The sequence below is a fragment of the Plecotus auritus genome (genome assembly GCF_963455305.1).
Source record: "Plecotus auritus genome assembly, chromosome: 2".
Lineage (NCBI taxonomy): Eukaryota > Metazoa > Chordata > Mammalia > Chiroptera > Vespertilionidae > Plecotus > Plecotus auritus.
Genome location: NC_137771.1, coordinates 7,089,037 through 7,115,087, shown reverse-complemented (window position 1 = coordinate 7,115,087; position 26,051 = coordinate 7,089,037). Strand labels below are relative to the sequence as shown.

The 26,051-nt window shown below is 52.7% G+C and overlaps 1 protein-coding gene across 2 annotated transcripts; it reads right to left on the bottom strand.

The window, feature by feature from the left end:
• Positions 1 to 221: 221 nt before the first annotated feature.
• On the bottom strand, positions 222 to 25,754 carry MFN2 (mitofusin 2). Of its 2 annotated transcripts, none has more exons than XM_080656507.1 (19): positions 25,504 to 25,754; positions 24,113 to 24,251; positions 18,406 to 18,584; positions 16,207 to 16,342; positions 15,407 to 15,569; positions 14,609 to 14,733; positions 13,447 to 13,555; positions 13,254 to 13,361; positions 12,137 to 12,290; positions 11,846 to 11,913; positions 11,591 to 11,712; positions 9,810 to 9,936; positions 9,313 to 9,417; positions 8,968 to 9,070; positions 8,330 to 8,550; positions 7,183 to 7,338; positions 4,532 to 4,728; positions 3,368 to 3,502; positions 222 to 2,225 (listed from the first exon to the last, which is right to left on the bottom strand). In XM_080656507.1, the coding sequence occupies exons 3-19, from the start codon at positions 18,578 to 18,580 to the stop codon at positions 2,156 to 2,158; spliced, it is 2,274 nt and encodes a 757-aa protein (XP_080512633.1). In that variant the 5' UTR covers positions 18,581 to 18,584; positions 24,113 to 24,251; positions 25,504 to 25,754; the 3' UTR covers positions 222 to 2,155. The 2 variants fall into 2 exon arrangements, with proteins under 2 accessions (XP_080512633.1, XP_080512632.1); XM_080656506.1 differs by having other exon boundaries at positions 12,131 to 12,290; positions 25,504 to 25,750.
• Positions 25,755 to 26,051: the final 297 nt, after the last annotated feature.

Here is a 26,051-nt window from a genome sequence, read left to right as displayed (position 1 = left end):
CAGTCAAGGGCATGTACCTTGGTTACAGGCACATCCCAAGCAGGGGTTGTGCAGGAGGCAGCTGATCGATGTTTCTCTCTCATCGATGTTTCTAACTCTCTTTCCCTCTCCCTTCCTCTCTGTAAAAAATCAGTAAAATATATTTTAAAAAATACTAACCTGCAGACTCAGTTATGTCAGAGGGAGTTTGCAGAAGAAGAATAAACTGAGAAGATCCCACAAAGGGTTCCCAGCTAGCTTTATTTTCATTTCCAATATTATCAGCAATGATAAAGGAGCAATTCAGGCAAATATATCACCTTAAATACATCAGAGAAAAAACTGTCAAGCATGTCTCACTCCAGCAAATGAACATAAACACAGAGAACAAAGTCAGCAGCATTAAATTCAAGTGTCTTTGCCACACTTCCTTCAGAAAGTCTCTCCCTCAGTGGTATGTATTTCATTTTACTTATCGTACAAGTTCAAAATTTCATTCATTGCCCAGGGGCTACATTAAAAAAAATTCATGTTTAGTTATATTAAATAATTCCCCCCCAAAGCACAAAACTCATTGGAATTGTGGGACACTGGTTCTCTGGCACGCTGTGAGGTTACACCATCCAGGCCTGCAGGACACTCAGCAAGCCCTCCTACCGCACGCCCTTTGGCGAAGCCCATCACTTTGTTCCACACAACAGTGTAGACTGCAGTTTGAACGACTAGTGGGACCTGGGGGGGATGCCCCTGCGAGGCCACCCACGTGTGCAGAGACCATCAACTCACACCAAAGAGCACGTAGACTCAAAAGGGCAGGACAAGCCCTGCCTCTTGCTGGAAGAGGGGCTGCTTCTTTCTAGCATGTTCTTTGACCTGCGCTGCAAAGGCTGTCCCCAAAGGCGGCTTGCCCAGACAGTTAAGACACTGGAGACAGGAACCTGCCCCCACTTTAACCGCTAACAGTGGAAAACATGTCTCGAAGTTAACAGGAGGAGGCCACGTGTGTCGGTGGGAGGCTCTGGGGATGGGGAGTGCAGAGGCGGGGCCCAGGGTTCCCACACTGTCCTTGGCCAGCTGCAGCGTCACCGCACAGACTCAGCCCAGAGGATACTCAGCCAGGGGCAGGTGGGCCAAGCTGGGGGTGGGACATGTCTCTTAAGGGGCACAATGGGGATGCAATCAAGCTAGTGGGCTGACTCTCAGACCCCATGGGCCCCTCAGAGTGAGGTCTAATGGAGGGCCCTGCTCTGCCCCAACTCTACCTTCTCCAGCTATCCTGAAAGGGGCCCACGCCCCCCAGCCTGCCGCCAAGGCCCCCTTCCTGCCACCATCTTTCCTTCTACTACATCCTTTAACAATCTGGACCAAACCACCTCTCACTAATAATAAAACCAGACTACGCAGGCCAAGGACCGAAACTAGAACAAGGTTGACAACGAAGAGCAGGGAGGCACGTCCCTCCTCATCATGGTAACAGCCACTCCTCCAACAGCACAGGCGTCAGGAGGGGCACAGCCCTCCACGCACAAGCTCCCCTAAGCTATTCTCACCACTGCAATCAAATCGCCCCTGCAGCATCCTCCTCCCACTCGTGGCACAGGCCACCTCGCCCAAAACCCAGGGCGTGCGTACTGAGCCCCATCACCAACGCGTGTCTGAGAGCTCTGCGCACAGACAAAGCAGGAAAGCTGAAGGACCGAACTGACACAGCCACAGCCCTTCTGGGGCAGAACCATGCCAATGCGACCTGGGAAGAAAATCCAAGCATCCCCTAGAGGGGCCCTTTTCTGCAGCTGTGCTGGGGCCAGCGTCAGTGTTGGCTGGAGGAGGGGTGTGAAGGCTCCAAGCAGGCATGCGGTGAAGCTGGGAGCCAGGACCTTACCAAGCACCCAATGATGCTCGATCAAGTGACTCTGACAAAGCAGAGAGACTCGACTTGATTCCTCGGTGTCACACTGTCGTCGTTTAAAAAGTCTCCTCTAGGGTGTGAGCCGGAAAATCTCCCTGCAGCAGCAGGCGAAGGAGGGGGAAAAGCGACTAGTGTTTAAGGGCTCAAAACAGTGAGACACTGGTGCTTTCATTCTCACGGCGCGGCCAGACGGGAGCAGCCCTGGAGGCGCCCCATCGGCTGGCAGCACTGCCCTTCTCCACACAGGCTCCGGCTCCGGGCTGCCCACTATCTGCTGGGCTGCAGGTACTGGTGCATGAACATGTTGAGTTCACTGTCCATCCAACCACCTTTATTCCTGCAGAGAAATGATTGTGCAGCGGTAATCGCTGATAATAACAGGTAATATTAGCATTATATGCCAAGCCCTGTTCTTGGCACAAACCCCTCCAAAAACCCCCCTTACACACGAGGAAAATGAGACTTTCCAAGCTGCAAGCTGTTGTCTGCTTCGCCCTGGGACCACAGGCCAGGCCCTGAACTGGTGGGAACGCTGGTTCCCTGCCTGTCCGTTTCAGGTTCATCCTGTCCCCAGTGGCTGACAAGCAGCAGACACTCCCCACATGCACCTGCTAGTTCCCAGGGGATGAGTGTGTCCCTGGAAAATGGCTGCCCTGGGGGTGGGCGGGAGGGCACATGGACACAGTCAGGGGAGGGGAAGTCTACTTCCCTGGGTTGGAGCCTGTGCCCGAAGACACAGCTCCCGGGGTGCTGCCCCCCCCCCAGGGGCGGGGGCAGGAAGCACAAGGTCCCCGGGAGCTGATGCTATCTCGGGCTGAGCGGCCGGGGACTTGTGCAGAGCGCACACATTCAGCTCTGTGGCTGTGTCATGAAACCTGACTATTTGCAGATGGAAACAGTGAGACACACGAAAGCTCAGTGATTGGCCGGAACACGAGTGCCTGGACCAGAACCCAGGACCCCTGGCTCCTCAGATCAATATTCTCTCCAGCAAACTCTGTTTCGACAGACCCTGCGCAGATCTGGGCTCCCATCTGATTTCTGCCAGTTACCTGCTACCTAACCAGCTTCCCTGTGGGTAAAATGCTGGCTTCCCCCCTTTCCTGAGCTCAGAGAGAAACCGACTAAAATGCGTGAGGGGGCCTAGCCCAGTGTCCGCAGCACACAGCGGACAGTCAAGGACAGAAAAGGATGCTGAAGGCTGAGCAGAGCAGCTCATGTCAAGTGGCCGAGACGCTGCAGTTGAGAAGGTGCCAGTGAGCTGTAACCCTACGGCCCCACCCCACACCGCCTGGTTCCTCTGCTGCCACCACAGCCATCACTGCCGGTGCCTGGGGGACAGTGCTGGCACCACACCTGGCATCCCAGGTTCTAGGGCCTAGCAAAAGGTCTTACACGGGAACAAGCTAAATCCCCGCCAGGAGATGTGTGTCTGCGCCACACACCACAGCCCATGCCTCCCCGCCCAGGCCTCCTCACCTGAGCAGCTTTGCTTTGCTCTGAAGTGAAACAAGAACCTCGATTTTCTGGTTCATAGCAGCAATCTCCTGCTCCAGGTTCTCCCGGGTGACATCTACTTGCTGGCACAAATGAGCAAAAGTCCCAGACAGTTCCCTGAGGAGGAGAGTCGGGATCAACCGGGCAAAGTGGCTGTTTTATAGAACGAAGTTGGTGACTAAATCCAACCCACCCAAGTAGGGCAGCCGCCAGGCCTATCACCCGCTGGCAGCTCTGCCCTGCACCAGTCCTGGTTCGGTAGAATCCCCCCTACCCCATGCTGAGTCCATGCACCTCACAACCAGCACACACACTCACTACCACCACCGTGTAAGAACCAGGAGTGCAGGGCATCCAGAGCTTGAGACTAGGATTCAGATCTTGGCTCTGCTGCTAATCAGCCAAGTGACCGGGGACAAGTGACTACTCTTCAAGGCTCCATTTCTCCATTTCGAAAAAGCAAGTGCCAAGAAAAATGCCTGCCTCTAAAGGGCTGGAGGAGCAAATGCCTAGCAAAGGGCCTGCCACACGGCAGCTAGCATTCACCCCACCACCAGATCCAGCGATCCACTCACACCTGACCAGAGTTGTGCCATGAAGAATGAGCATGTGCCTTAGAACTTCAAAGCTGCATCCAAAATGCAGGCCTTTAAGGCAGGCGTCCTCAAACTATAGCCCGCGGGCCACATGCGGCCCGCTGAGGACATTTATCCAGCCCGCCGGGTGCCGCTGCCTGTCCTGCTTAGCAGCCGACTCGTCCCGGGCCCGCAGTGCACATTGGAATTCGTTCATAGTTTGTTTTTTTTTAACTATAGTTCGGCCCTCCAACGGTCTGAGGGACAGTGAACTGGCCCCCTGTTTAAAAAGTTTGAGGACCCCTGCTTTAAGGCAACCTTTAAAGTAACATCCCTCATCTTTCCATGTCCTCCTTCCTTGGGGAACCAGACTCTTACTTGGTCCCAGGCCAGGACACAGGTATCCCTGGAGAGATGCTACTCCCCATCCCCAGCTGCAAGGTAGCACCGCACAGCTGAAGGTCAGGGTCAGATGGTGCTCAGGGCCCAATGGTTTCCAGGTTAGAAGGGGACCCCGAGGGAATCCTGAACCGCGGGAGCTGGCGCTGGCTCAGGGCTGCCGGCCACTCACTGCTGGACTTGGTGGCTGCAGTTGGAGCCGGTGTAGCTGATGATGAGCTGCAGCTTCTCGCTGGCATACTCCACAAACTGGCGCTTGAAGGCCCTCTCCTTGGCCTTAGTGGTCCAGGTCAGACGCTCGTAGACATAGAGGAGGCCATAGAGTCCAAAGGACAGGGCGATGAGCCGCCAGCCCACCGCCTTCCACACCTGCAGAGGCACACTGTCAGCTGAGGCTCCCACCGTCCATCCTCTCAGCCCGTCCCTGCCAGGACTTTCCCAAGAGCCCCAGTCAAGGAGCCTTTGTGCCCCGACTCAAAACACCTCTTTCAACGTGTCCTTTAATCCCACTGAGGCCAAAAGAGCAGGGACCGGCTACAGTTTAAAATAAGGGTCCTAGCCGGTTTGGCTCAGTGGATGGAACACTGGCCTATGGACTGAAGGGTCCCGGGTTCGATTCTGGTCAAGGGTATGTACCTAGGTTGCAGGCTCGATCCCCAGCCCTGGTCAGGGCGTGTGTGGAAGGCAACCCATCGATGTTTCTTTCTCACATCAACGTTTCATTCTCTCTGTCTCTCCCCCTCCTTTCCACTCTCTCTAAAAATCAACGGAAAAATATCCTCATGTGAGGATTATCAAAAATAAAAAATAAAATAAAAATAAGGGAAACTTGGTGTTTGCACATATGATTTATGCAAAACAGTGGGTAGGGGTACAGATCCAGGCACACGAAATTTTTTTTAAAATCCTCACCTGAGGACTTGCTTACAGAGAGGAAAAAAGAGAGAGAGAAAGAGAAAGATCAACATGAGAGAGAAACTGGTTGCCTTCCCTATGTGCCCTGACCCCACAACCTCGGTATGTGCCTTGACTAGGAGCAGAACTGGCAACCTTTTGGTCCACAGGATGAGCTGAACCAGCTGAGCCATCCACAGGGCGGCACACAGAATTCGTGAACATAAACGCTCCGCTGACACTGACAAGTCACATTCCACCCCTCGTTCCTCAGCAGCAGATCCTTTTTGTCCTGTTTGTAGCGCTTTGCTGCAAGGCAGTGTGCCTACATTCAAAGAGCACTGGACTTGGAGCCGGAAATCAAGCTCCAGTGCTGCCTGCCATCCTGGCTGTGTTTCTGTTTCTGTACACCTGTTTCCCCCAAAACCAGCATAACGGTCTTCACCAATTCACAGGCTGTTTGGGTAAAACGAGATGTTGTTAAAGGGTTACATGCCCATCAAGGGCCAGCGTCTCAGCCAATGACCCTCTGCCAGGTCACCTCTGTGAAAGAACCAGAACATGTGCCTCTGCAGACCGGGAGGGAGAGGGGCCTCGGCTGTCTCACCCTGGTCTTACAGGTTGGAAGGCAATTTTATTAGCTACATTCAGCCACCGTTTCTACAAGTCAGATGTCCATCATAGAGCAACTCGCCCACATCGTCAAGAAAATTCAAGGTCGCCCTGGCTGGGTAGCCCAGTGGGTTGCAGTGTCATTCCATACACCAAGGCTGTGGGTTTGATTCCCCAATCAGGGCACATACAAGAAACATACAAGAATCAACCAATACATAAAAAAGCGGGACAGATCAATGTTTCTCTCTCGCGCACACACTCTTAAAATCAATAAATAAATAAAAAAGAAAGAGCCGTGGCCAGTGCGGCTCATTTGGTTGAGCGTTGTCCTGAAAGGTTGCTGATTAGATTCCCAGTCAGGGCACATGGCCGGGTTGTGGGCTTGATCCTCAGGGGGCGTGCAGGAGGCAGCCGATCCAAGTTTCCCTATCATATCAATGTGTTTTTTTTCCTCTCTCCCCTCTCCCTTCCTCTGCCTCTAAAAAAATCAATAAAAAAATCTTTTTTAAAGACGTAAGTTTAAAAAAAGAAAAAAATTCAAGGTGTAAGTTATCCTGGCTGCAGTGTCTCCTGGAAAAGGAGGTACAGGAGACCCCAGTTATCAAGAAGGCAGCCTGCAGCCCTAGCTGGTTTGGCTCAGTGGACAGAGCGTTGGCCTGTGGACTGAAGGGTCCCAGGTTCAATTCCGGTCAAGGGCACAGGCCTGGGTTGCAGGCTCGATCCCCAGTAGGGGGCGTACAGGAGGCAGCCAATCAATGATTCCCTCTCATCATTGATGTTTCTATCTCTCTCTCCCTCTCCCTTCCTCTCTGAAATCAATAAAAATATATATTTTTTTAAAAGAAGGCAGGCTTGGTTGGCCTCCTTTGTATTAAACCCTTTCAAGTTTTGCTCTTGGTTTTCTTGCCTACAAATGAGAAACTCCTGGTCACACCCACCTCTCTAGAACCCAGGCCTGTCCATTTCTTGGGTCACTTCCCTACCCACCATGCAACCAGGCCCTACAGGGGAAAGAACACAGCCTTAGAGTCAGGCGGGGCCGGAGCTCACAGCCTGACAAGGTAGTCAGACTTTCCTATCTGTCAAATGGGAATGGAGCTACCCCGAATGTCAGCTGAGAGAGACAAATAGGTCAATAAGTATATATGTTAAAGGGCTGAGGCTGCACAGCTCAGCACCGATCAGTGAAGAGAGCACTCAGTCTCTGATGCAGGTGACCAAGCTGTGCCACGCAGGGACCACCAGGACAGTGGCCCTCAGTCAGCCACCTGTCCTCCCACCTCCCACCCCTCCCGAGCAGGGCTTGTCACTGACCACTCCTCCAACAACCAGGATGCCCATGGAGGTCCTGGACGTCAGGGAGGCCAGGCCAGTGACCATGGAAACCATGAGTTCTTCTTGGGCGAGGGAGCCCTGAGGCAGAGGGGGCATGCTGGGGTTGGCTGGCGTCAGAGGGATGGGACGCTGAACCTGAAGAGAGAAACAAGGAGAGGGGGAAGAAAAATGGGGCTCATTCAATGAAACCGTCAGTGACTTTCAAAGCTAGCGGTCCTGAAACAATTTCCAAAAGGCCAAAAAGGGGGAAATGAGCTTCACAAGTTGCAAAGAGGATTTAAGCTTCATAACAGACCTGCTAGCCCCAAGGTGAGCACCGTGGGATACCCCAAAATGTGAGCAGTGGCCACCTGGGAAGGCTTCAGCATCCCAAAGTGTGGGATGTGTGCCAAGAGCAGCACGTGCAACAACTGAAGTACAACACAGAGGGATGGTGTAAAACCTAAATTTTAAAACGGAATATGGAGCCCCAGCCGGTGGCTCAGTTGGTTGGAGCATCATCCCTTACATAAAAAGGTTGCAGGTTTGGTCCCGGTTGGGGAGCATACAGAAGGCAAGCCATTGATGTTTCCTTCTCACATTGATGTTTCTCTCTCTCCCTTCCCCTCTCTCTAAAATCAAAAAACATATCCTTGGGCGAGGAAAAATATTTTTAATGGCATATGGAGAGATATTTTATGTCATTTAAATTTGTTATGTATTACTATAACGGTTACTTAGAAATATTTACTTTAATATAATTTAATAGTAATAATGGTTACTTTAATATGCATTAGAAAAAAAAATACAGCCCTAGATAGAGCATCGGCCTGTGGACTGAAGTGTACCAGGTTTGATTCTGGTCAAGGGTACACACGCCTGGGTTGCAGGTTCGATCCCCAGTGGTGGGCAAGCAGAAGGCAGCTGATCAATGATTCTCTCTCATCATTGATGTTTCTGTCTCTCCCTCTCCCTTCCTCTCCGAAATCAATAAAAATATATTAAAATAAATAAAGAACGAAAAGAAAAAAATACAGCTAGCATTTGCAACTTCACAAACATCAGTGCTCAGGATATGGCCAGCTTGGATGTGGGGCCACCGGGACTGTGGGCCTCCCGCACGCCCAGGGTAAGGGGCCGTGCTTGCCTGGTCATTATAGCCCATCAAGGCCCGGCGGCTGTTCTTGGGGCCCAGGAACCTGTTCACCAGCATGGTCCACCCGAGAGAAAAATGGAACTCGATGTCCTCCTGAAAGTCAGCACACAGCTTGTCACAGTTCAGGTCGTAGCTGAGGGAGAAGCACTGCCGAGGGACCAGCATGTCAATCTGACTCCGCACGGACGCAGGGAGGAGGGGTTTCAAGCCGTCTGTCAGGAAGAGAACGGGGAGAGCACCTCAGCTCCGCGTGCCACACCAGGGCCGAGGCTTGGAACGCGAGCCCGCAGCTATGGCCAAGGACGCCGATGGTTCTGCCCAGAAACCAGGCCCGGATGAGAGGGCTGTGGGACCGGGAGTGCCACACTCGGGCGGGCAGGCCAGCTCTCCCAGGGGTGCAGGCTGGGCTCTACTCCTGCTAACATTATGCCTCACGTGGATTAAGGAGCAGGCCACTCAGTCGGTGACGGTCCCGTGTGGTAACACAAGACGGCTCCGGAGGCTACGTGTGGAATGAACGCATGACATCACCCAGAACCTGAAGGCATCGAGTTGACTCATCATAAAAGGTGACAGATAGGAAAGTCGTCTCTGCGGCCTGGCCCCCGAGCCGCGTGCCCTACACTCACCGATCATCTCCTGCTGCATGGTCTGCAGGGAGCCCGTGATGGCCGTGGAGCAGCGGTCCGACATGTTTCGGCCCAGTCCTTCCTCTATGTGGCGGTGCAGTTCCTGCGACCAGACGAGAGGTTGAGGGAAGAAGCACCCCAGTCTGGGAGCCGAAGGACAAGCAGGCTGGTCAGCCCATGCCCTGGGAGCTGACATGGGAGAGCTGAGTGAGGCCTGGTCCCATCTGCCCGGCTGAGGGGTCCTGACAGACCAGCAGGGACTGCATCACGGCTGCTTGGAGATGCCACCCAGTAGCCAAAATGATCGAGGGGTGCTTAATGCGAGCACGGCTGCTAATGACTCACATTCTTATAAACCTTGAGGACGACGGGAGAAGGGTGGAAATCCATCTGGTACTCGTCCACCAGCACAGAGAGGCGCCTGATCTCCTCGGCCATCGCCGTCGACACCTATAGAAGGAAACGTTAGGGATCGAGAAAGAACGTGTCCAAATCTGCACTGGGAGAGCATCTAGAGAGTCTCAGATTCCATATATCCTTCTATCCCCTCCCCACCCCCCACCCCCGGCCCCCGAAGCCAGTGGTTTCCTCCGCTCGTCGTGAATTAAAGCTTTTGAGGTAGAAGGGACGTGAGAGGTTGGCTGACCAAATGCTCATCTAAGATCTGGAGAAGGTAACCTGCCCGGGGTCACACAATGGACCGGTGAACCCGGCGAAGGCTCTGCATGCTGGAATTGGGGCCACAGGTTCCTTCTGGAGGCTGAGAAGGCTCTCAGATGAGGAGGTCTGCTTTTCCACATTTCCACCCTGGACTCTGCTCTGAGTCCGAACCCGTTTCTCACCTGCCTTTCGACCTCCTCCGTAATCTGCTTGATCCGCAGTTTGTAGTCTTGTGCCAAGAGCTCCAACTGTTTGTCAATAAATGTCAGCCGCTCCTGCCGCTCCTCGCGCATTTCCAGGCAGTAAACCCTGAGAGGAAGGGCTGGTTACAAGACCCAGGCCCCCGCCACCAAGCGGAGGAGCCAGAGGGGCTGCCGGAAAGCCTGTGTGGGCCCAGCTGAGGTCCTGGCCGCCGCGAGCCCCGGGGCCTTGGCAGTTTCACTCACACACACAGGTATGTCCTCATTCCCTGCCCAGGAACGAGGGAGAGATGGCACCAACCACTCTCTCTCAGGTCTTCCTTCAGGAAGATGTGGTGGTGACAGCAGGGGAGGTGCCTGCAGGGGGTTTGGAACAAGTGCTGCCACGTAACGTAGGGAAAAATGCTCAGCCCCACGCGTCAGGGAAACGGAGGCGGTACTCTCTACCGCGAAGCCTGGCAGAACTCACCCAGTCCGAAGCAGTGTGAGGGGCAGGACACGGGAGTTCCAGCACATACGCTGGAGGGACTAGGACTGGACTTGGATGTTTCAGAAAGCAACCAAGTAAAACTGGGTAAAACTGAAAATGCACGCACCCTAAAGTAAACTGCCCTACCTCCCAGATTTAACCCCAGAAGGGAGCGCACGAATGTGCCTGGGGCCTGTAAATGGTGTCCACTGCAGCATGGTTTGCAACAGCAAAAAAATAAAATCTAAAAAGCAGTCAATGGGCCCCTAGCCGGTTTGGCTCAATGGATAGAGCATCGGCCTGCAGCCAATGAAGGGTCCTGGTTTTGATTCAGTCAAGGGCACGTACCTCGGTTGCAGACTCAATCCCTGGCCCTGGTCGGGGCCCCTTTCAGGAGGCAACCAATCGATGTGTCTCTCTCACATCAATGTTTCTCTCTCTCTCTTTCCTCCTCCTCCCTTCCACTCGCTCTTTAAAAAAAAAAAAAAAAAAAAAAATCCTCTGGTGAGGATTGACCAAAAAAAAAGCAGTCAATGGGAAAACGAGGTATTCTCAATTCACATGGCATACTCTCTAGCAGTTAACAGTCACAGCTCCTAACACATGTACCCACAGATGAAGGCAAAGGAGAGGTGAGTGAAAGAAAGACTGCGCAGTAACCCAGAATGACGCTGTGGCTGTACGTTCAGAGCAAACACAAAGCAATACTACATGTTCTTCAGGGTTTACGCAAAAAGTTCTTCTTACATGGATCACAGGACTACACACCAGATTCATGATCATGGTCGCCTTGGAGGAGTGAGCAGTGACACTGGGTCAAGGGGCTGAAGAATCAAAGGTACTTCCATTTTTTCTGTGTTTTAACTTAAAAATAATATAAAGAAAACACTGACTATCAATTCTGTGTGGTGGTCGCAAGGTGCTTTAATCGTTGTGCCTTCCTATATTTCAACATCTCTCCAAAAAAGGTTATTTCTAAAATGTGTTCTGCTTCGGCTGTAGTGCCCAGGGCAGCTCTGGGCCAGGCCTCCAGCATGAGCTTGTGAGGGTGGCATTTCAGAGCCCCATGCTGCACAGGCCCAGTGGGACAGACCCCCAGTGGCCCCCTCACCAGGCTGCTCCGTGTACATCTAGTGAGGCCTGGGGGCTGGGGAAGGGCACCTGCAGGGGAACCCAGAGACTCGGCTCTGCTGGCAGGGCTCTGCCCCTGGGCCCATCATCCCAGACAGGGGTGAGGCGATCACTTCCCAGCATCCCCTCTTCACCCAGGCCTGCCCGAGCCCCGGGTCCCTACCGCTGCTCCTGAGCTGCGATGTGCAGAGAGTCCATGATGAGGCGAACTGCCTCCGCAATCTGCTTGGCCCGGACCGTGTGCTGCTCGAATTTGGTCTTCACTGCGGACTGGGAGATGCACTCCTGGAACAGACAAGAGGTGCTGAGGAGGCCACATGGCCACCAGCCAGGGCCTGGCTCTGGTTCCACTGCCAGGGACATGGCCGGTGACCGCTGGGAAGCCAGAAGCACCAGAGAGCAGAATCAAAGGACTCACCTCAAACCTCCTCTCAAAATTCTGAAACTCAAGCATCCTCACTTGAAAGCCCTCTGCAAGAGCGCCCCCTAGGAGAACTGCACGTTAGTCTGAAATAACTGCAGGGGAGGAAAGTGAAAACCCACAAAGCCACGCCAATGCGACACTCGGCTAAACACTGGGGGGAGCAAAGAGCTTCTCACTCAGGCTCTTCTCACCACATCCTTCTCAGAACTATTTTCTCCCGGCTGACAGCATGAGACCTAACGTCTCCAACACTAGCGAAAAGGAGGAAGTGGGTCTCACTGTCACCTCCTTCGGGCATGCCCTGGGCCTTCTGGATCCTGGCGTTGAGCGCCTCCTTGGCAGACACAAAGAAGATGCGGTCTCCAGCCTGGCCTCGATCCACCACGCCCAGCTCATCCACCAGGAAGCTGGTGCAACGCTCCATGTGCTGCCGCCGCACCTGGAGCCCAAGCAGAGGGGTGCATGTGACCAGGTGAGGCAGGTGAACCATCTCCCCCCATTTCTGCTCTCTAGTCACCAGGCTCCTCAGAAGCAATATGGCCATGGGAGTTTCCCGGGGGATGGCTGCCAAAGGTGTTTTATGTCTTTGTAGGCAGAAATGCTAGCACATGCCTCAAGCCACCTGTTGCGAGGGCCTAACCAGTGTCTCACTTTCGTGCCCCAGAATGAAAGGAACCGGGAGTTGAGAAACCTCCACCTGGGCCCTATGCTGACAAGCTGAGTCCTCCAAGGCCTTATCTATGAAATGACTGGGCACCACCATGCAATCCTGTCTAGGTCTGAAGTCTAGGGTTCAACTACTAGAACTTGCAAATGCCAACAGCCTCTTGGGGTCACCTGCCGCGTGCCTTTCTCGATGTTGAGAGATTTCATCCCTGCTGTCATTCTATTACATCCATCTCGCAGGTGAGGAATTTGCCAAAGTCACACTGCCCAATGCCAGCCTGCTGACTGCACACTTTTTCATCCCTTATTACCAATCTGTGACTCCGTTTCTTTCATCTCACACATGAACCAATTATTCTTCGTCCCTCTTTTAAGCCTCCTTCCTGGGTATCTTCCTAGAGCTGAGCTGGTCCTACGATGATTAATCCTTTAGGAACCAAAGTGAGCACAGGCCCCAAACAAGGTGCAGCTAATGTGCTGGGGACGCTCTGCAGACCTGGATGAAAACCTCTGAAGGGTGGAGGGATCTGGGAAAGTGACTGGGGAGGTGAAGAGAGTGTTTAAAGGCGGCAGAAGACCCCACAGTGACCCGAGGGAACACTTGGGCAATCTGTGGTGATGAAATTCCTTTAGGAAAGGCGTGAACCTGAGGCAGCATGGGAGTGCACGAAGGGGCCCCGGGTACGTACACAGGTGGGGTGGCAGTCCCCAAACTGCTGAATAAAGAGGAACCAACCTCCTCCATGTACTCGGGCTCTGAGGCGGACGCATCCCAGCGGTTGTTCAGAATGAAGATGTTGGGGCGGGACAGGCGCTCGCTCACCTTGTGGAAGAACTGCTTTTCCTGCACGAGAGGGGAAGACCTCAGTGGAGGAGGGGCCCAGCCAGCCAAGGCCCTGGGAGCGTGGGAAAGGCGGAGGAGGGGTTACCGTCTGCATCAGGGTAGACTCCGAGTTGGCCACCAGCACAAACACATCAGCGTCCAGACAAAACTTGTCAATCCAGCTGTCCAGCTCTGTGGTGACATCGATGCCAGGGCTAGAGGTGACAGGGTTAAACCAGTATCAGGCACACAGACCATGGGTCCTGTTCTTCCTGCTGTGGCAGACCTGAGGCAGCCACGCAAGGGAGAGACGGCGAAAGAGGGGAGTAAAATGTCGTCCCTTACTGAAGGGATTTTTACTTTTCATTTCATAACACTCCAGGTAATCCCGAAAGTGTTTCCTGCCATGCGCATCTATCACTTTTTTTAAAAAAATATATTTTATTGATATTTTACAGAGAGGAAGAGAGAGGGATAGAGAGCTAGAAACATCAATCAGCTGCCTCCTGCACACCTCCCACTGGGGATGTGCCCGCAACCAAGGTACATGCCCTTGACCAGAATCGAACCCGGGACCCTTCAGTCCGCAGGCCGACGCTCTATCCTCTGAGCCAAACCGGTTTCGGCACATCTATCACTTTTACAAAAACATAATGATTTATAATTTTACTCTGGAGATAAACAATGAAGGTGAAGTGCTGCCCTGGCCTCGTAGCTCCGTCGGTTAGAGCGTCACCACCATACACCAGGGTTGCGGGTTCAATCGCTGGTCAGGGCACACATAAGAACAAATCAATGAATGTATAAATAAGTGGAAACAATTGATGTTTCTCTTTCTCTTTCTCTCTAAAATTAATAATTTAAAAAAAGGTGAAGTGTTATATTCATGAGAGTCCAATAAGCACTACAGTACCGTATTTCTTGGTATAGTTGCAACCTGCCCACAAAGCAGGAGCAAAGTGCTCCTTCAGCAGAAATAAAGTACAACCCGGACCCCACCCCCACACACACGTACTAACATCGGGTGGAGGCTTTGGTCACCCCTCCCATCCCTCCTCACAGGCCATCACTGGCACATCTTCAGGGTACTGATGCCAATAGGTATCATAACCGGACCCCGGAGGAAATCGAGAGGCAGGGGGATTTGGTAGAGCCAATACATAAGCAGAGCAAGGACAGGGCCCAGGAGACATTGGCTTGGATGACCCAGAAATGGGACTCCTGGCCCTCTAGGTTTGGACCTCCTAGGGAGGCACCTTCCCTCTTACCTGTCCATCAGCACGAGGTCATCCTTCAGCAGCGGGCACTTGGAGTTGGGCCACATCACACTCACCAGGCTGCCGGCATGCAGCTGCTCATCCTGGTGGAGGGCATGCGCCAGCTGGTTCACAGTCTGATGGGTGGAGGGGAGGGACGTTAAGGGCTCAGGCCCAGCTGGTAACTGCTGCTACAGGGCAGACTGCCTGTGCTGCCTGGCATGGCACAGTAGCCTGAGACTGCTGGCCACTTCGCTTCCCCTTTCCTTTCATTGCACACATAAAAGTCAAGAGCTGGGAGTTGCCAGGAGAACCAACTATTCTTCACTCCCCTCTCAAGCTTCTTCCTCAGACACTGCGCTAAAGCTGCGGTGTAGTAAGTCTTTATGAACCAAAATGAGCATCTGGCCCCACACAAGAATGCGACTGGCTCTCAGGAAAATTAAATGTACAAACTCCTAGCTGGTATGTCAGAACCCCCCCAGCAAATGCAGGAATCGCTCTCTGGAAACTTCCCCGAGTAGAACAAAGCATGTACTCTCTTCAGGTCAAGAGAAAAGCCAGATGGCCTGCTGGGTAATATGCAAGGAACTGCGGGCTCCTCATTCCTGGTGCTCCTGGTTCCAGCCCTCCCTTAAACAGCTCTCCTGCTAAACAGCCAGAGAACAGGGCTGCCACACCCCATCACCGGGGCACCACCCTCTCCTTAGGGAGCCGTTACTCCTGCCTTGCTAGTTGGTCTAAGCCCAGACTCACCCTCCAGGATGCCCAGGGCCGCGGCCCTGCCCCCAGTCCCACACAGCTCCGCACCTTGATGCTCCTCTTCTCCTCTGAGCCGTCCGTGAGGAGGAAGGCCTCGTGGCCATCTGTGCCCTCCACCCGCAGGAAGCAATTGGTGGTGTGGCCGATCCCGGAGGGCAGAACTTTGTCCCACAGCATGGCATTGATCACGGTGCTCTTGCCGTTGCTCGTCCTGTGGGAAGGAAACACTGCTGTCAGTGAGGCCACCGACACCGGCATTTGGGCTTTCTCAATGAAGTTACCAGCCCGGAAGTCCAAGGCCTTGTTCTCTGCAGTGACAGCAGTGCCGACAGGCAGGGTGGGCGCTCTGAGTTTATGGAAATGGACGGACAGACGCCTCTGGCCTGTGCCTGTGAGGTGCTCCTGGCTCATCAATGCAAGCCAACATGCAAGGCACTCACACAGTGTGGAGTCAGCACGATGTCGCTTATGTCCTTGAACAGGCCTGCCCGACCGCAAGCCTCTCAGCATCCCTGATGGAGACCACCTGAAGGAGACCCACCCTTCCACTTGGAACCACTGACACCCTCAGTCTCAGTGACCTCAGCTGAATGGCCCAATGTCCCTGGTTTCCACAAAAGGCCGAGTTTGCTGCTCTTCTCCCACTGTGCTCCTCCTCACACATGAAGCCCCACCACGTCCGCCCAGCTGGTAACTGCTGCTAAGGGCAGCCTGCTGCAGCATTCTTGCCTACCGTGCCCCCAGGACCTTGGGGTGCTCAGCCTGTGGTCCTGCACAAAGTGTATCCCGCATCCCCTCCCTCCCTCCCAGCCCAGAAGGAAAAAGGTGTGAGGGCTTCAAGAACTCACCGGCCAAAAAAAGCCACTTTCATGTGCCGCCGGGCCAGCACCTCGCTGATGCCCCGCACTTTGGACAAGTAACCTTTGACATCCAGAACCTGTTCTTCTGTCGTAACGGGGTCCAGTTCTGCATTCCTGTAGGTGTCTGGAGGCGGGGAGTGGAAATCGGTCAGCACCTGCTCTAAGGAGTTCCACTGTCACGTCTGGGAGGAACAGAGGCCACCAGGCAGCCCCCTGCTGCTGGGCGGAGGTCCGATTCCCTACTGTGGGCCGCAGTGTGCAGTGACCAACACGGCTCCCGGGCAGGACTACCGGGTTCCAGTGCAGGCAAGGACGTGCTGGTGTCGCCTCTTCCTAGCTTTGTGGCCTCAAGCAAATGGACCTTTCTGGGTCTTAGTTTCCTCACCCTTAAAATGCAGATAACAGTCCCTACCTCATATGACCACTGCAAGGATTAAATGAATTAAAGCACAAAAAGCGCTAAAAATGGTGGCTAGTGCATGAGGGATACTCAAATATTAACTGTCATCATTTACTTTCATGTTTGGTACTTAACAAATACAAAGTTCTCACTACGTGCCAGGCACAATTCTGACCACTTTTCAAAGCTACATGTAAAAGAGACAGCCAGTAGGCCAACAAACTCGCAGTCCTAAAGCAGTAACTCTCCCCTCCCACAGCCAGGGCAATCCCAACACATCTCAAGTTCTCCAGCTCTTTCCCTTCCGGTCCTCCAACAGGAGAGGCCTCAAATTTTCACCAAAAAAAAGAAAGACATCAAAACACCACTCCTGATGCCATCTCATAAAAACCTTCATTAAGCACGTGTCTGCCCACAGCACCACCTGAGTAAGTGACTCAGAGGGTCACAGTCTGGGCTCTCTCTGGGAGGACAGAGGCCTGGCCTGCCCCATCCCTGCATGCCCACTGCCAGGCACACCAGAGATACTGCGAAATAAGCAGGTCATGAACAGGAATAATTTCAACAACCAACCTTATAAGGTTAAAATTCCGATTTTTAAGTTTAACCAATATTTAGGAAATACTTTCTCTTGCATCAGGCCCCATGCTAAGGGCAGGGCATAGACGGTCCACAGTCTCAGTCCGCTCAGGCTGCTGTAACACAGTACCGACTGGGTGCCTCATACACAACAGAAATGTATTGATCAGGATGCCAGCTGGTGGGCGAGGGCCCTCTTCCAGTTCCAACTCCTTGTATCCTTACCTGGTGGAAGGGGCTAGAGCTTTGTGGGGGTCTCTTTTATAAGAGCACAAATCTCATTCATGAGGGCTCCACCCTCCTCATGACCTAATCACCTCCCCAAGGCCCCACCTCCTAACACCATCACATGGGCCTTAGGAGTCCCACATGTGAATCTGGGGGGACACAGACATTCAGACCATAGTACTGGTCTTTAAGTAGCAGCCTGACATGTAAACCAGGCAGAAGCCAAGCGTGCCCCCGGAGCATTTCCACTGAACCTCTAGGGTTCCACAGACTAGAATCTCAAAACCCCTGGTCTCGCCTGAGCCCTGCTTCCATAAGTGGGGAGACCAAGGGCAGATAAGACTCAGCTACTGCATCTTTCCTGACAATCCCAGGACCTGGAGCCAGGATGTGCCTTCTAGAGAGGGAGCCTGAGAAAGTCAGTGGCTGGAGGGGCGCTCAGACTGAGCAGGACCCTGGGAACCAGCCCTTCCCTGCTGAGCCTCCAGGTTGGGCTCCAATCAGTAACTAATGAAAAAGCTGCCAGTGATGCAAGTTTCCTATTCATAGTCCTGTTGTCTAAAAATATCAGAGAACACCCTGGTCAGAAATAAACAACACCCAGAAAGAGCCCCATATGAATGGCAGCAGAACTGGGCCAAGGAAAACACCTGGGTAAAGCCCCTGTGTGTCACTTACAAAGTATCATGCAACTCACCCCTCCATCTGCTTGGGTTTCAGATGGGGATTAGATCCGCTTACCCCTCGTGATTAAATGAAGTCGTATACAGGGAATTCTTAAATGACAGGTCCCTTGTTTTCCTGGCCGATCTCCCTGGAACCCAACTCCACACCATTCCGAGCAGAGCGTTGCTGGAGGTGACAACGCATCTGGGCAGGAGCCCCCCAGGAGCAGGGCTGTTCCTGCCCACCCCAAAACCTTGCCCCCTAAATATCAAAACTGACAGGAGCGGGCCTGGCTCAGCAGGTGCCCGTCTCACCTTCAAGGAAGGTGGCACTCTCTTGGATGTAGGCCCCCAGCTGCTCAAAAATGCCATTGATCTTCTTCTTGGCAGTGACAAAGTGCTTGAGGGGAGAAGCATTCACCTCAGCCATGTGTCTCTTATCCTTCTTGACTGTGACAACGGAGTTGCATCGAGGGAAGAACAGGGACATCGCGCTGTAAGAGAAGAGACCGTCAGCGAGCCCAGGAACACCCGGCTGGGCGTTACTCTGGTGTGAGGCAGGGGCTGTAGGGAGGCGGGGACCAGCCGAGGGTCCATCGGGAACACGGGCTCCAGGACCAGAGCAGGGCCGGGGCAGTAGGAGCCACATCTCAAGAGTAAGCAAGGATTTCTCAGGACACTGGGGCCAGGCTCCCTGTCACAGAGCCTGGGCACTCAGACGCTGGAGTCAGGGCCCCAATTCAGGCCTACCACTGGCCGTTCCTCGCCTGTTGAACAGTGACAGCCCCTGCCTTCCCCACCTCAGAGAGACGAGGAGGAATCGAGAGGCAGAAAAGCATGACAGAAACCCACCTATTTCCTACACATCGCCCACCTGAGAAACAGCGCTGAATACTGAAAGCGGCGAAAGCAAAGTGATGCTCAAAGTCAGAAACTCCCACTACTCTCCCCTGTTGTCCGGGTCCCAACGGCCCTAATTTTAACAGCTTTTGGTTCTGGGGTTGGGGGCGAAGAGGCAGGATGATCCTCAAGGGAGAGGTCTATACTTTACTTAAAAACATGTACTGGTCTCCCTCCTTATCAATGTGTGCACAGTAGGAAATGTGGAAACTAAAGGCCAAAACAATCCAGGGGAGCTGTGTAGTAACTGACAAGCTCAGTGGCTGAAAGTAACGGCACAGGATGATCTGATGACAAATTCCTAACTGGGTAGGGCATGGTGGGCAGTCACACCTCAGGCCTATAACCTCCTCAGTAAAAAGCTAATCTGTGCCTTAACCTTCTGTTCTTGGGTACCTGGGTACTTTTGAAATATCAGAGTAATGCTCTTTTCAGACCCCCTCAGAGACATAACCGCCCTCATGGGAACATATGTCTTATTATCTCTATGCCACCTCTGTTCACTGTAAATGTTAAAGGTTAACTGTTTTTACACACCAATGTAACAGAAGTACGCATCTCTCCATTTTACTTTTCATCCAATCAGAGGTTCCCCAGCTCTGCTTTCCCTGCCTCCGAGTCTGCCACCAATGGATTTCATGTCATCGTCCTTCGTTCCCTCCTTTCATTCCCAATGATGAAAGGAACTGCAAACGGCCATGCCCATAGCATATTCTCAGTCAGCATTTCCTTGGTCCTGCTTCTGGGCATGTCCTTAGTCTGGCGCTAATAAGCTCTTATAAATATTTCCACAGGGCTGCAAGTTCTACTCGGACACCACCTCCCGTGATAAGCTCTGATAACATTTACCAACACGGCCTGTTTCTGTGTGCGAGGCTCTCTTGCTCTCCCTCACTCATACACATCTTCATAGCCTAGCTTTTCCAGAGAGCAGTAACATATTAGGGGTCTCGAGACCTCACTCCAAAGCCCTAGAGACATTTGGCTCAAGTCAAAAGGGCAGACAGACCGAAACGAAGAAGGCAGCACCCTCATGTGGTTGGGGATCTCTGGTCCCAAAAGCAGACTGTTCCTCAGAGATCCCACTACACACAGAGCTACTCCACCAGCAGAGCCCTGGGATCCCGTGAAGTCAACGGGAAAAAAGCCCCTCCATGGATGAGTCAGTGTGTGCCACAGCCATGTGGGTGTGCCTGGCTCTACCCTCCGCAACACCCAGCGGATTCCTGTCCGCCACTCCCTCTCTAGCAGGCCTAATCAGAGCCATCAGCCCTCTCATCGGCCAAGCAATCATTCCCTCTACCTGGGAAAGGAGAAGGCGTTGCTCATGAGTAAGCATACATATATGACAAACTTCCAAAGGGTGTTAAAGTTCCCGAGAAACAAAATATCTAGAAAAAGTAGATTTTGCATACCTGAAAACTGGCTCTTAGGAACTAACCATCCCAAAGAATGGGCAGAAAGACAGACAGACCCACAGAAAAATTGCAACCAAAGTGTTTTGCCCACAGCCACAGATTACTCTGCATTGTTAATGATTTCTGGGGAGATAGAAGTGACTTGTATGCCCATTTCTACCTTCCTCTTCAGTAAAACACTACAACTGCAGGAGAGAGGCTTAATAAGAGACAGAAGCCCAGCCAGTGTTGCTCAGTGGTTGAGCATCAACCTATAAACCAGGAGGTCACGGTTCAATTCCCGGTCAGGGCACATGCTGGGGTTGTGGGCTCGATCCCAAGTGGGGGGCATGAAGGGGGCAGCCAGTCAATGGTTCTCTTTCATCATTGATGTTTCTGTCTCTCTCTCCCTCTCCCTTTTTCTCTGGAATCAATAATGTATATATATATATATATACACACACATATATATATATATACACATATATGTGTGTGTATATATATATACACACACACACACACACACACACACACATATATATACACACACACACACACATTTTTTTTTTTAAGCTTCTAGTCCAGCACCCTTGGAGAAAAATAAGAGAGACAGCAGTGCTCTGAGAAGGGACACTGGGCCCTAGCTGGTTTGGTTCAGTGGAGAGAGTGTTGGCCTGGGGGCTGAAGGGTCCCAGGTTCGATTCCAGTCAAGGGCACATTCCCAGGTTGCGGGCTTGATCCCCAGTGGGGGAGCATGCAGGAGGCAGCTGATCAATGATTCTCTCTCATCATTGATGTATCTCTCTCTCTCTCTCTCTCTCTCTCCCCCTTCCTCTCTGAAATCAATAAAAAAAAAGTTGTTTTTTTTTTAAAAGGGACACTGGGAAGAAAACACCACTGGCTCCTCCAAAGCAGAAAAGGAGAGAGCACTGCCATCAGGCTTCCTGTGGCCCAGCAGGTAAGACTGTTAGAGAAACAGGAAAGCAAGAAGTAAGAGAGGAAAACCACCGAAGGGAGAAGAAAAGAGATACCTGACGCGGGCGTGATGCAGCGTGTAGATGACCGACCCTGGAATGACACACAGCTGGGTACAGGTCGTGCCCAGTCTATTTCTGAGCTCTATAAACTTGAGCAAGTTATGTATCCTCGAAGCCTTGGATTCGTCACATGTACAAGCGTGATACCCACAGACCAAGAAGACTAGGAATGGCAGTACAAGCTCAAAGGTAACTTTATATGTTCTATAGCAACCACAAACTCTACCAGCAAGATCACAACACCCAGCCCCCAGGGAAGGGCAGAGGCAACTCCACAACACACCCACAGCTCCCCACCTGCTGCCCTGAGGATGAAGTAAGCAGGTCTGCTCAGACCCAGAAGCTGACTTGCGTCCAGGCAGCAAGTTCCCGGAGATCCACGGGGCTTGCTTTTATTTATTTATTTATTTATTTATTTATTTATTTAATATATTTTTATTGATTTCAGAGAGGAAGAGAGAAGGAGAGAGAGAGAAACATCAATGATGAGAGAATCACTGATCGTCTGCCTCCTGCACACCTCCTACTGGGGATCGAGCCCGCAACCTGGGCATGTGCCCTTGACCAGAATCGAACCAGGGACCTCTCAGTTCGCAGGCTGACGCTCTATCCACTGACCCAGACCGGCTAGGGCCACATGGTTTTTAGAAGCAAGTGCTTTAAAGTTCTGGTCATTGTTTGCAAGCCCAAAGGACATGAAATGAAAGGTGTTAGTGTCTAGTAAGTGCAAGATTCAAAGGCATGCACGCTAGTAAAAGTTCAGTGTTTCTTTGACATCACAAGGTCTACTGGGACTTCAGCTTGTCCAGGAGCTGACTGCTTTCCCCATGCCCCAACGTGCAGCTGCATGCCCACGCCCCACATGGCTCACGTGGAACCTCCAAACCCTCCAAACGCTGATGTCTCTGGCTCTGCTAATTCCCAAGCTGAGATTCCGTTTGTGTTGCACATGCTGCTTTCAGCCTGGAATCCTCTTTCCTTTTTCACCCATTTGACTCCTACTGACCTTCCAGACCCAACTCTAGTGTCACCCCCTCCATGAAGCTCCCCTGATGTCTCCAGGGAGGACATACCACCTTACCTGACGTTTTGTTTTTTTGCCTTACTCTGTCTCCCTGTCTAGTCTATGAGTTTCTAGAAAGCCAATCTCTGACCCAGAGCAATGACTTATTTCCATTTCTACTTCCTCCTCCACAACTGTGAGAAACATGGTTTGAGTGACAGACTGCCCTTCACGGGCAGTGTCTTCTTACCCTTCCATCCCTGGAACACCCACGTCTACTTTTTTCTTAAAAAGCAGCTTTTGACTAAGTATCTGTTTCTTAGTATTTGGAGCTCAGTGAGGCAAGAGTGGAACAATCCTTTCAGATTCCAGGACTGAATACTCCCCAAGAGCCAGCTAAACACGCATAGGCACACAAACGGACCAAAGTTGCAAAATACACGCACACAAGCCAAGATAGGGCCCCTACTATCTTGGGCTTCGCCTGCTGGCTTCCTAGCCTTCCAGGGCGGTGGGAGGCGCTGGGTTCCTGTCCCTCTGGAAAGCCCTGATAGTCCCTACTTCCCTGCTGGGCTCACCACAGGCAGGGGGGCCATCCCCAGGCATAGCTACCCACATGTTGAGAACCGCTAGCAGGGTTGCCTAAGACCATCGGAAAACACAGATATTTACATTATGAAGTAGCAACGAAAATAATTTTATCGCTGGGGGTCACCACAACATGAGGAACTGTATTAAAGGGTCGCGGCATTAGAAAGGTTGAGAACCACTGTGCTAGAGCAACAGTATTAAGAGACTGTTATTGCCTTGGCCAGGTGGTTCAGTTGATTGGAGCGTCACCCCGTACACGGAAAGGTCTCGGGTTCGGGGATACACCCAGGGGACATACCCAGGTTGCAGGTTCGACACCCCATCGGGTGCATACAGGAGGCAACCAATTGATGTTTCTCTCTCCTTTCTCTCAAATCCACACACACACACACACACACACACACACACACTCTCTCTCACACAAAGATTGTTATTAATATTAACCTAAGACCAGAACCAAACCAAATTCCAAACTGAAACTATTAGCACTCCATGGTAATAGAAAGCTTTGCCTCAACTTAGGCCATTAGTAGAGAAGTATTAGGTGTCTTGGGTGTAGGGAGAGCAGTAGCAAAATTCACTGCAGGGTATGTCTGGATCCCAAGCACAGTCCCTGGATCCACACCACCTCCTTACCCAGATTTACGTAGAGCACCTCCTAGCAGGGAAAAGAAAATGGATCCACGGGTCGTCTGCTGGCACAACTGAAAACAGAGGAGAAGCTGAGAAACTGAAACAGAAGAGTATACGCGGGCAAAGTGGGCAGAGCTGACTCTTAGAAGCGTGTGATAAGGAGCCAATCTCTGCTGGGCAGAGAGCAGGCGGGTGGAGCGAGCACAGTCGAGCACAAGCAAGGAAGACTAATTCCTCGGAGAGCCCAGAGATCCCAGCTACTTCCTGAACTGTCAACCTCTAAACAACCAGTGAAATCCTCCATGGAAACAGAAAGGAGATCGTTTTTCAACCCGGGTTGGGGAACCCCAGCTCCGTGCGAAGATGACCCACTCCAAGAGACTTGCCACAGGATGGCTAATAGAGCCATCCCTTTCCCTCGACCCAGACGCAGAGCACCACAAGTCCCAGCCACCACTTACTTTTTAGATGGGGAAAGACCTTCACAGGGTGGGCATCATGGACATGGCCAGGCCAAAAAGACCAAAGGTACTTCAGTTCTCCTGGGTCCTGTCTCAGATTGAAGCTGGCTATTGGTTGTGTTAACTCCACCAATTCCAACTTTGGAAAGAAAAGGGGACATGTCAACAGACAGGAAAAAAATAAAAAATAAAAACGGGTACGCAAAGCATGTCTAATCGGGTATAAAGCTCAACAAACTCATCCATGAGGGAAGCTGACTCATTGAGGGAAGCCTGCTTACTCACTGGGGTACGGGGTGACATGTGAAGTGCCCCAAGGAAAAACACAACACGCAGGTGTGGGGCCAGTCCTGGGTGCGTACAAACACATATTCGGTCGTGTGATGGCCTGATGGTCAGCCATGTGCTGGGGAGAAGGAGGGGCGCTGGTAGAGGCAATTCCAGAGTGGGGAGAGGAGCAGAGGAGGAAGCGGGATAAGGACAGGGCTTGAGGGCGTGGAACTGAGGACTGGAGGTAGGAGGGCAGGGATGGGGAGCAGAAGTGGGACTTAGTGAAAACCTATGTGTGCCAGATGCTGTCAAGTGTCCTTCCTTCTCAACTCGATGGTGCAGAGGCTCGGGATACTTAAAAGATGTATAGACTATAGACTGCTAGTGGAGTGGCCACGCTGAGAACTCAGACGTCACCTCCCTTCCACTCCAAAGCCCACTTGTCTTCAATTATGTGAGAAGGGCGATCATCAGAGCCCTTTCTGGGAGGAGGGAACGAGAGAAGATAGAGAAATTAAAGAAATAGGGCAGTGAAGGATTACAAGAGAGCGGAATGGGCAGGTTTTGGCTTCCTGCACCCAAACAGCTCAATATTCGGCATTTTCTGTGTGCCTTCTTTGTGTGTGCCAGGCCTAGCGTTAGGGATGGGTAAAAAAACAGTCCCTTCCCTCCAGGGGCTTGCCGTCGGGTTTGAAGTCAAACAAGTAAATAGACAACCTTATGAGAGGGTAGGAAGTGCCCAAAGTGGGGCAGGGAGGGCAGCTACGCTGAAGACGTGGGCACTGCTCACGAGCTGAGTAAATGCTGGCTAATATAAAGAGCTGGGTATGAGAAGGAGACCGGGCAGGGGGGTGAAACGTGGCCGTGAAGCCTGGGAAGACGGGGGTGACGAGGAGTGTCAGGGGACCCCACCCCGAGTCCCGCCCCTCTCCTCAGGGCCAAGGCGGGCCCGGCGGCGAGACCAGGGCGTGGGGACGCCTGCCCGCCCGCCTGGATCTGGACCCTCCAGGCCCCCAGCATCCCACCTCAGGGCCCCAAACTTTCTCCCCCGGGCTGCTCAAGACTCGCCGAGCGGGGCCGGACCCACCCGTCCCCACCACCCGGCGCGCTCGCCCTCTCACCTTCACCTTCCCGGCCTCACGGCGGCCATCATGCCCCCAACGTCACCAGCAAGCGCCAGCCCGAGGGGAGGCGGGAGGAGTAGGAAGGACGGGCGTGTCACCAGCCGCCGCAGGTTGGCCGCTCTGGCCCGAGTGAGTCGTTGGACTCCAAGCTCAACTGATTGGACCCCACCACTCTTTAGGGGTCAGGGGTGCGTCTGCTCAGCGCCTGGAGAGGCATCTCAGCGCGCTCCTTCACCGCCCGGGCGTCCCACGCCGATGACGCAAGCCTCGGGACTCCCGCTGCATCATGGGGGCTGTAGTTCCGCCGGAAGTCTGTCTGGGCTGGGGTGGGTGGGGCCTCCAGCTGTCAAGGGGCAAAGAAAACAAGGGCGTGGATGGAGGTTCCCGCTCTTTTGTTTGGTGGCCCCGGGCCTGATCCCGAGGGCTCTGCTAACTCAGGAATCTAACCTTTCGTTTGTAATTTTAGAGAAGCGCTTTCAAAAGGAAAACAGGAAGCAAATTGGGGCCGGATGCCCTTCGATTGACTTTGAGAAGTAAGAACAGTA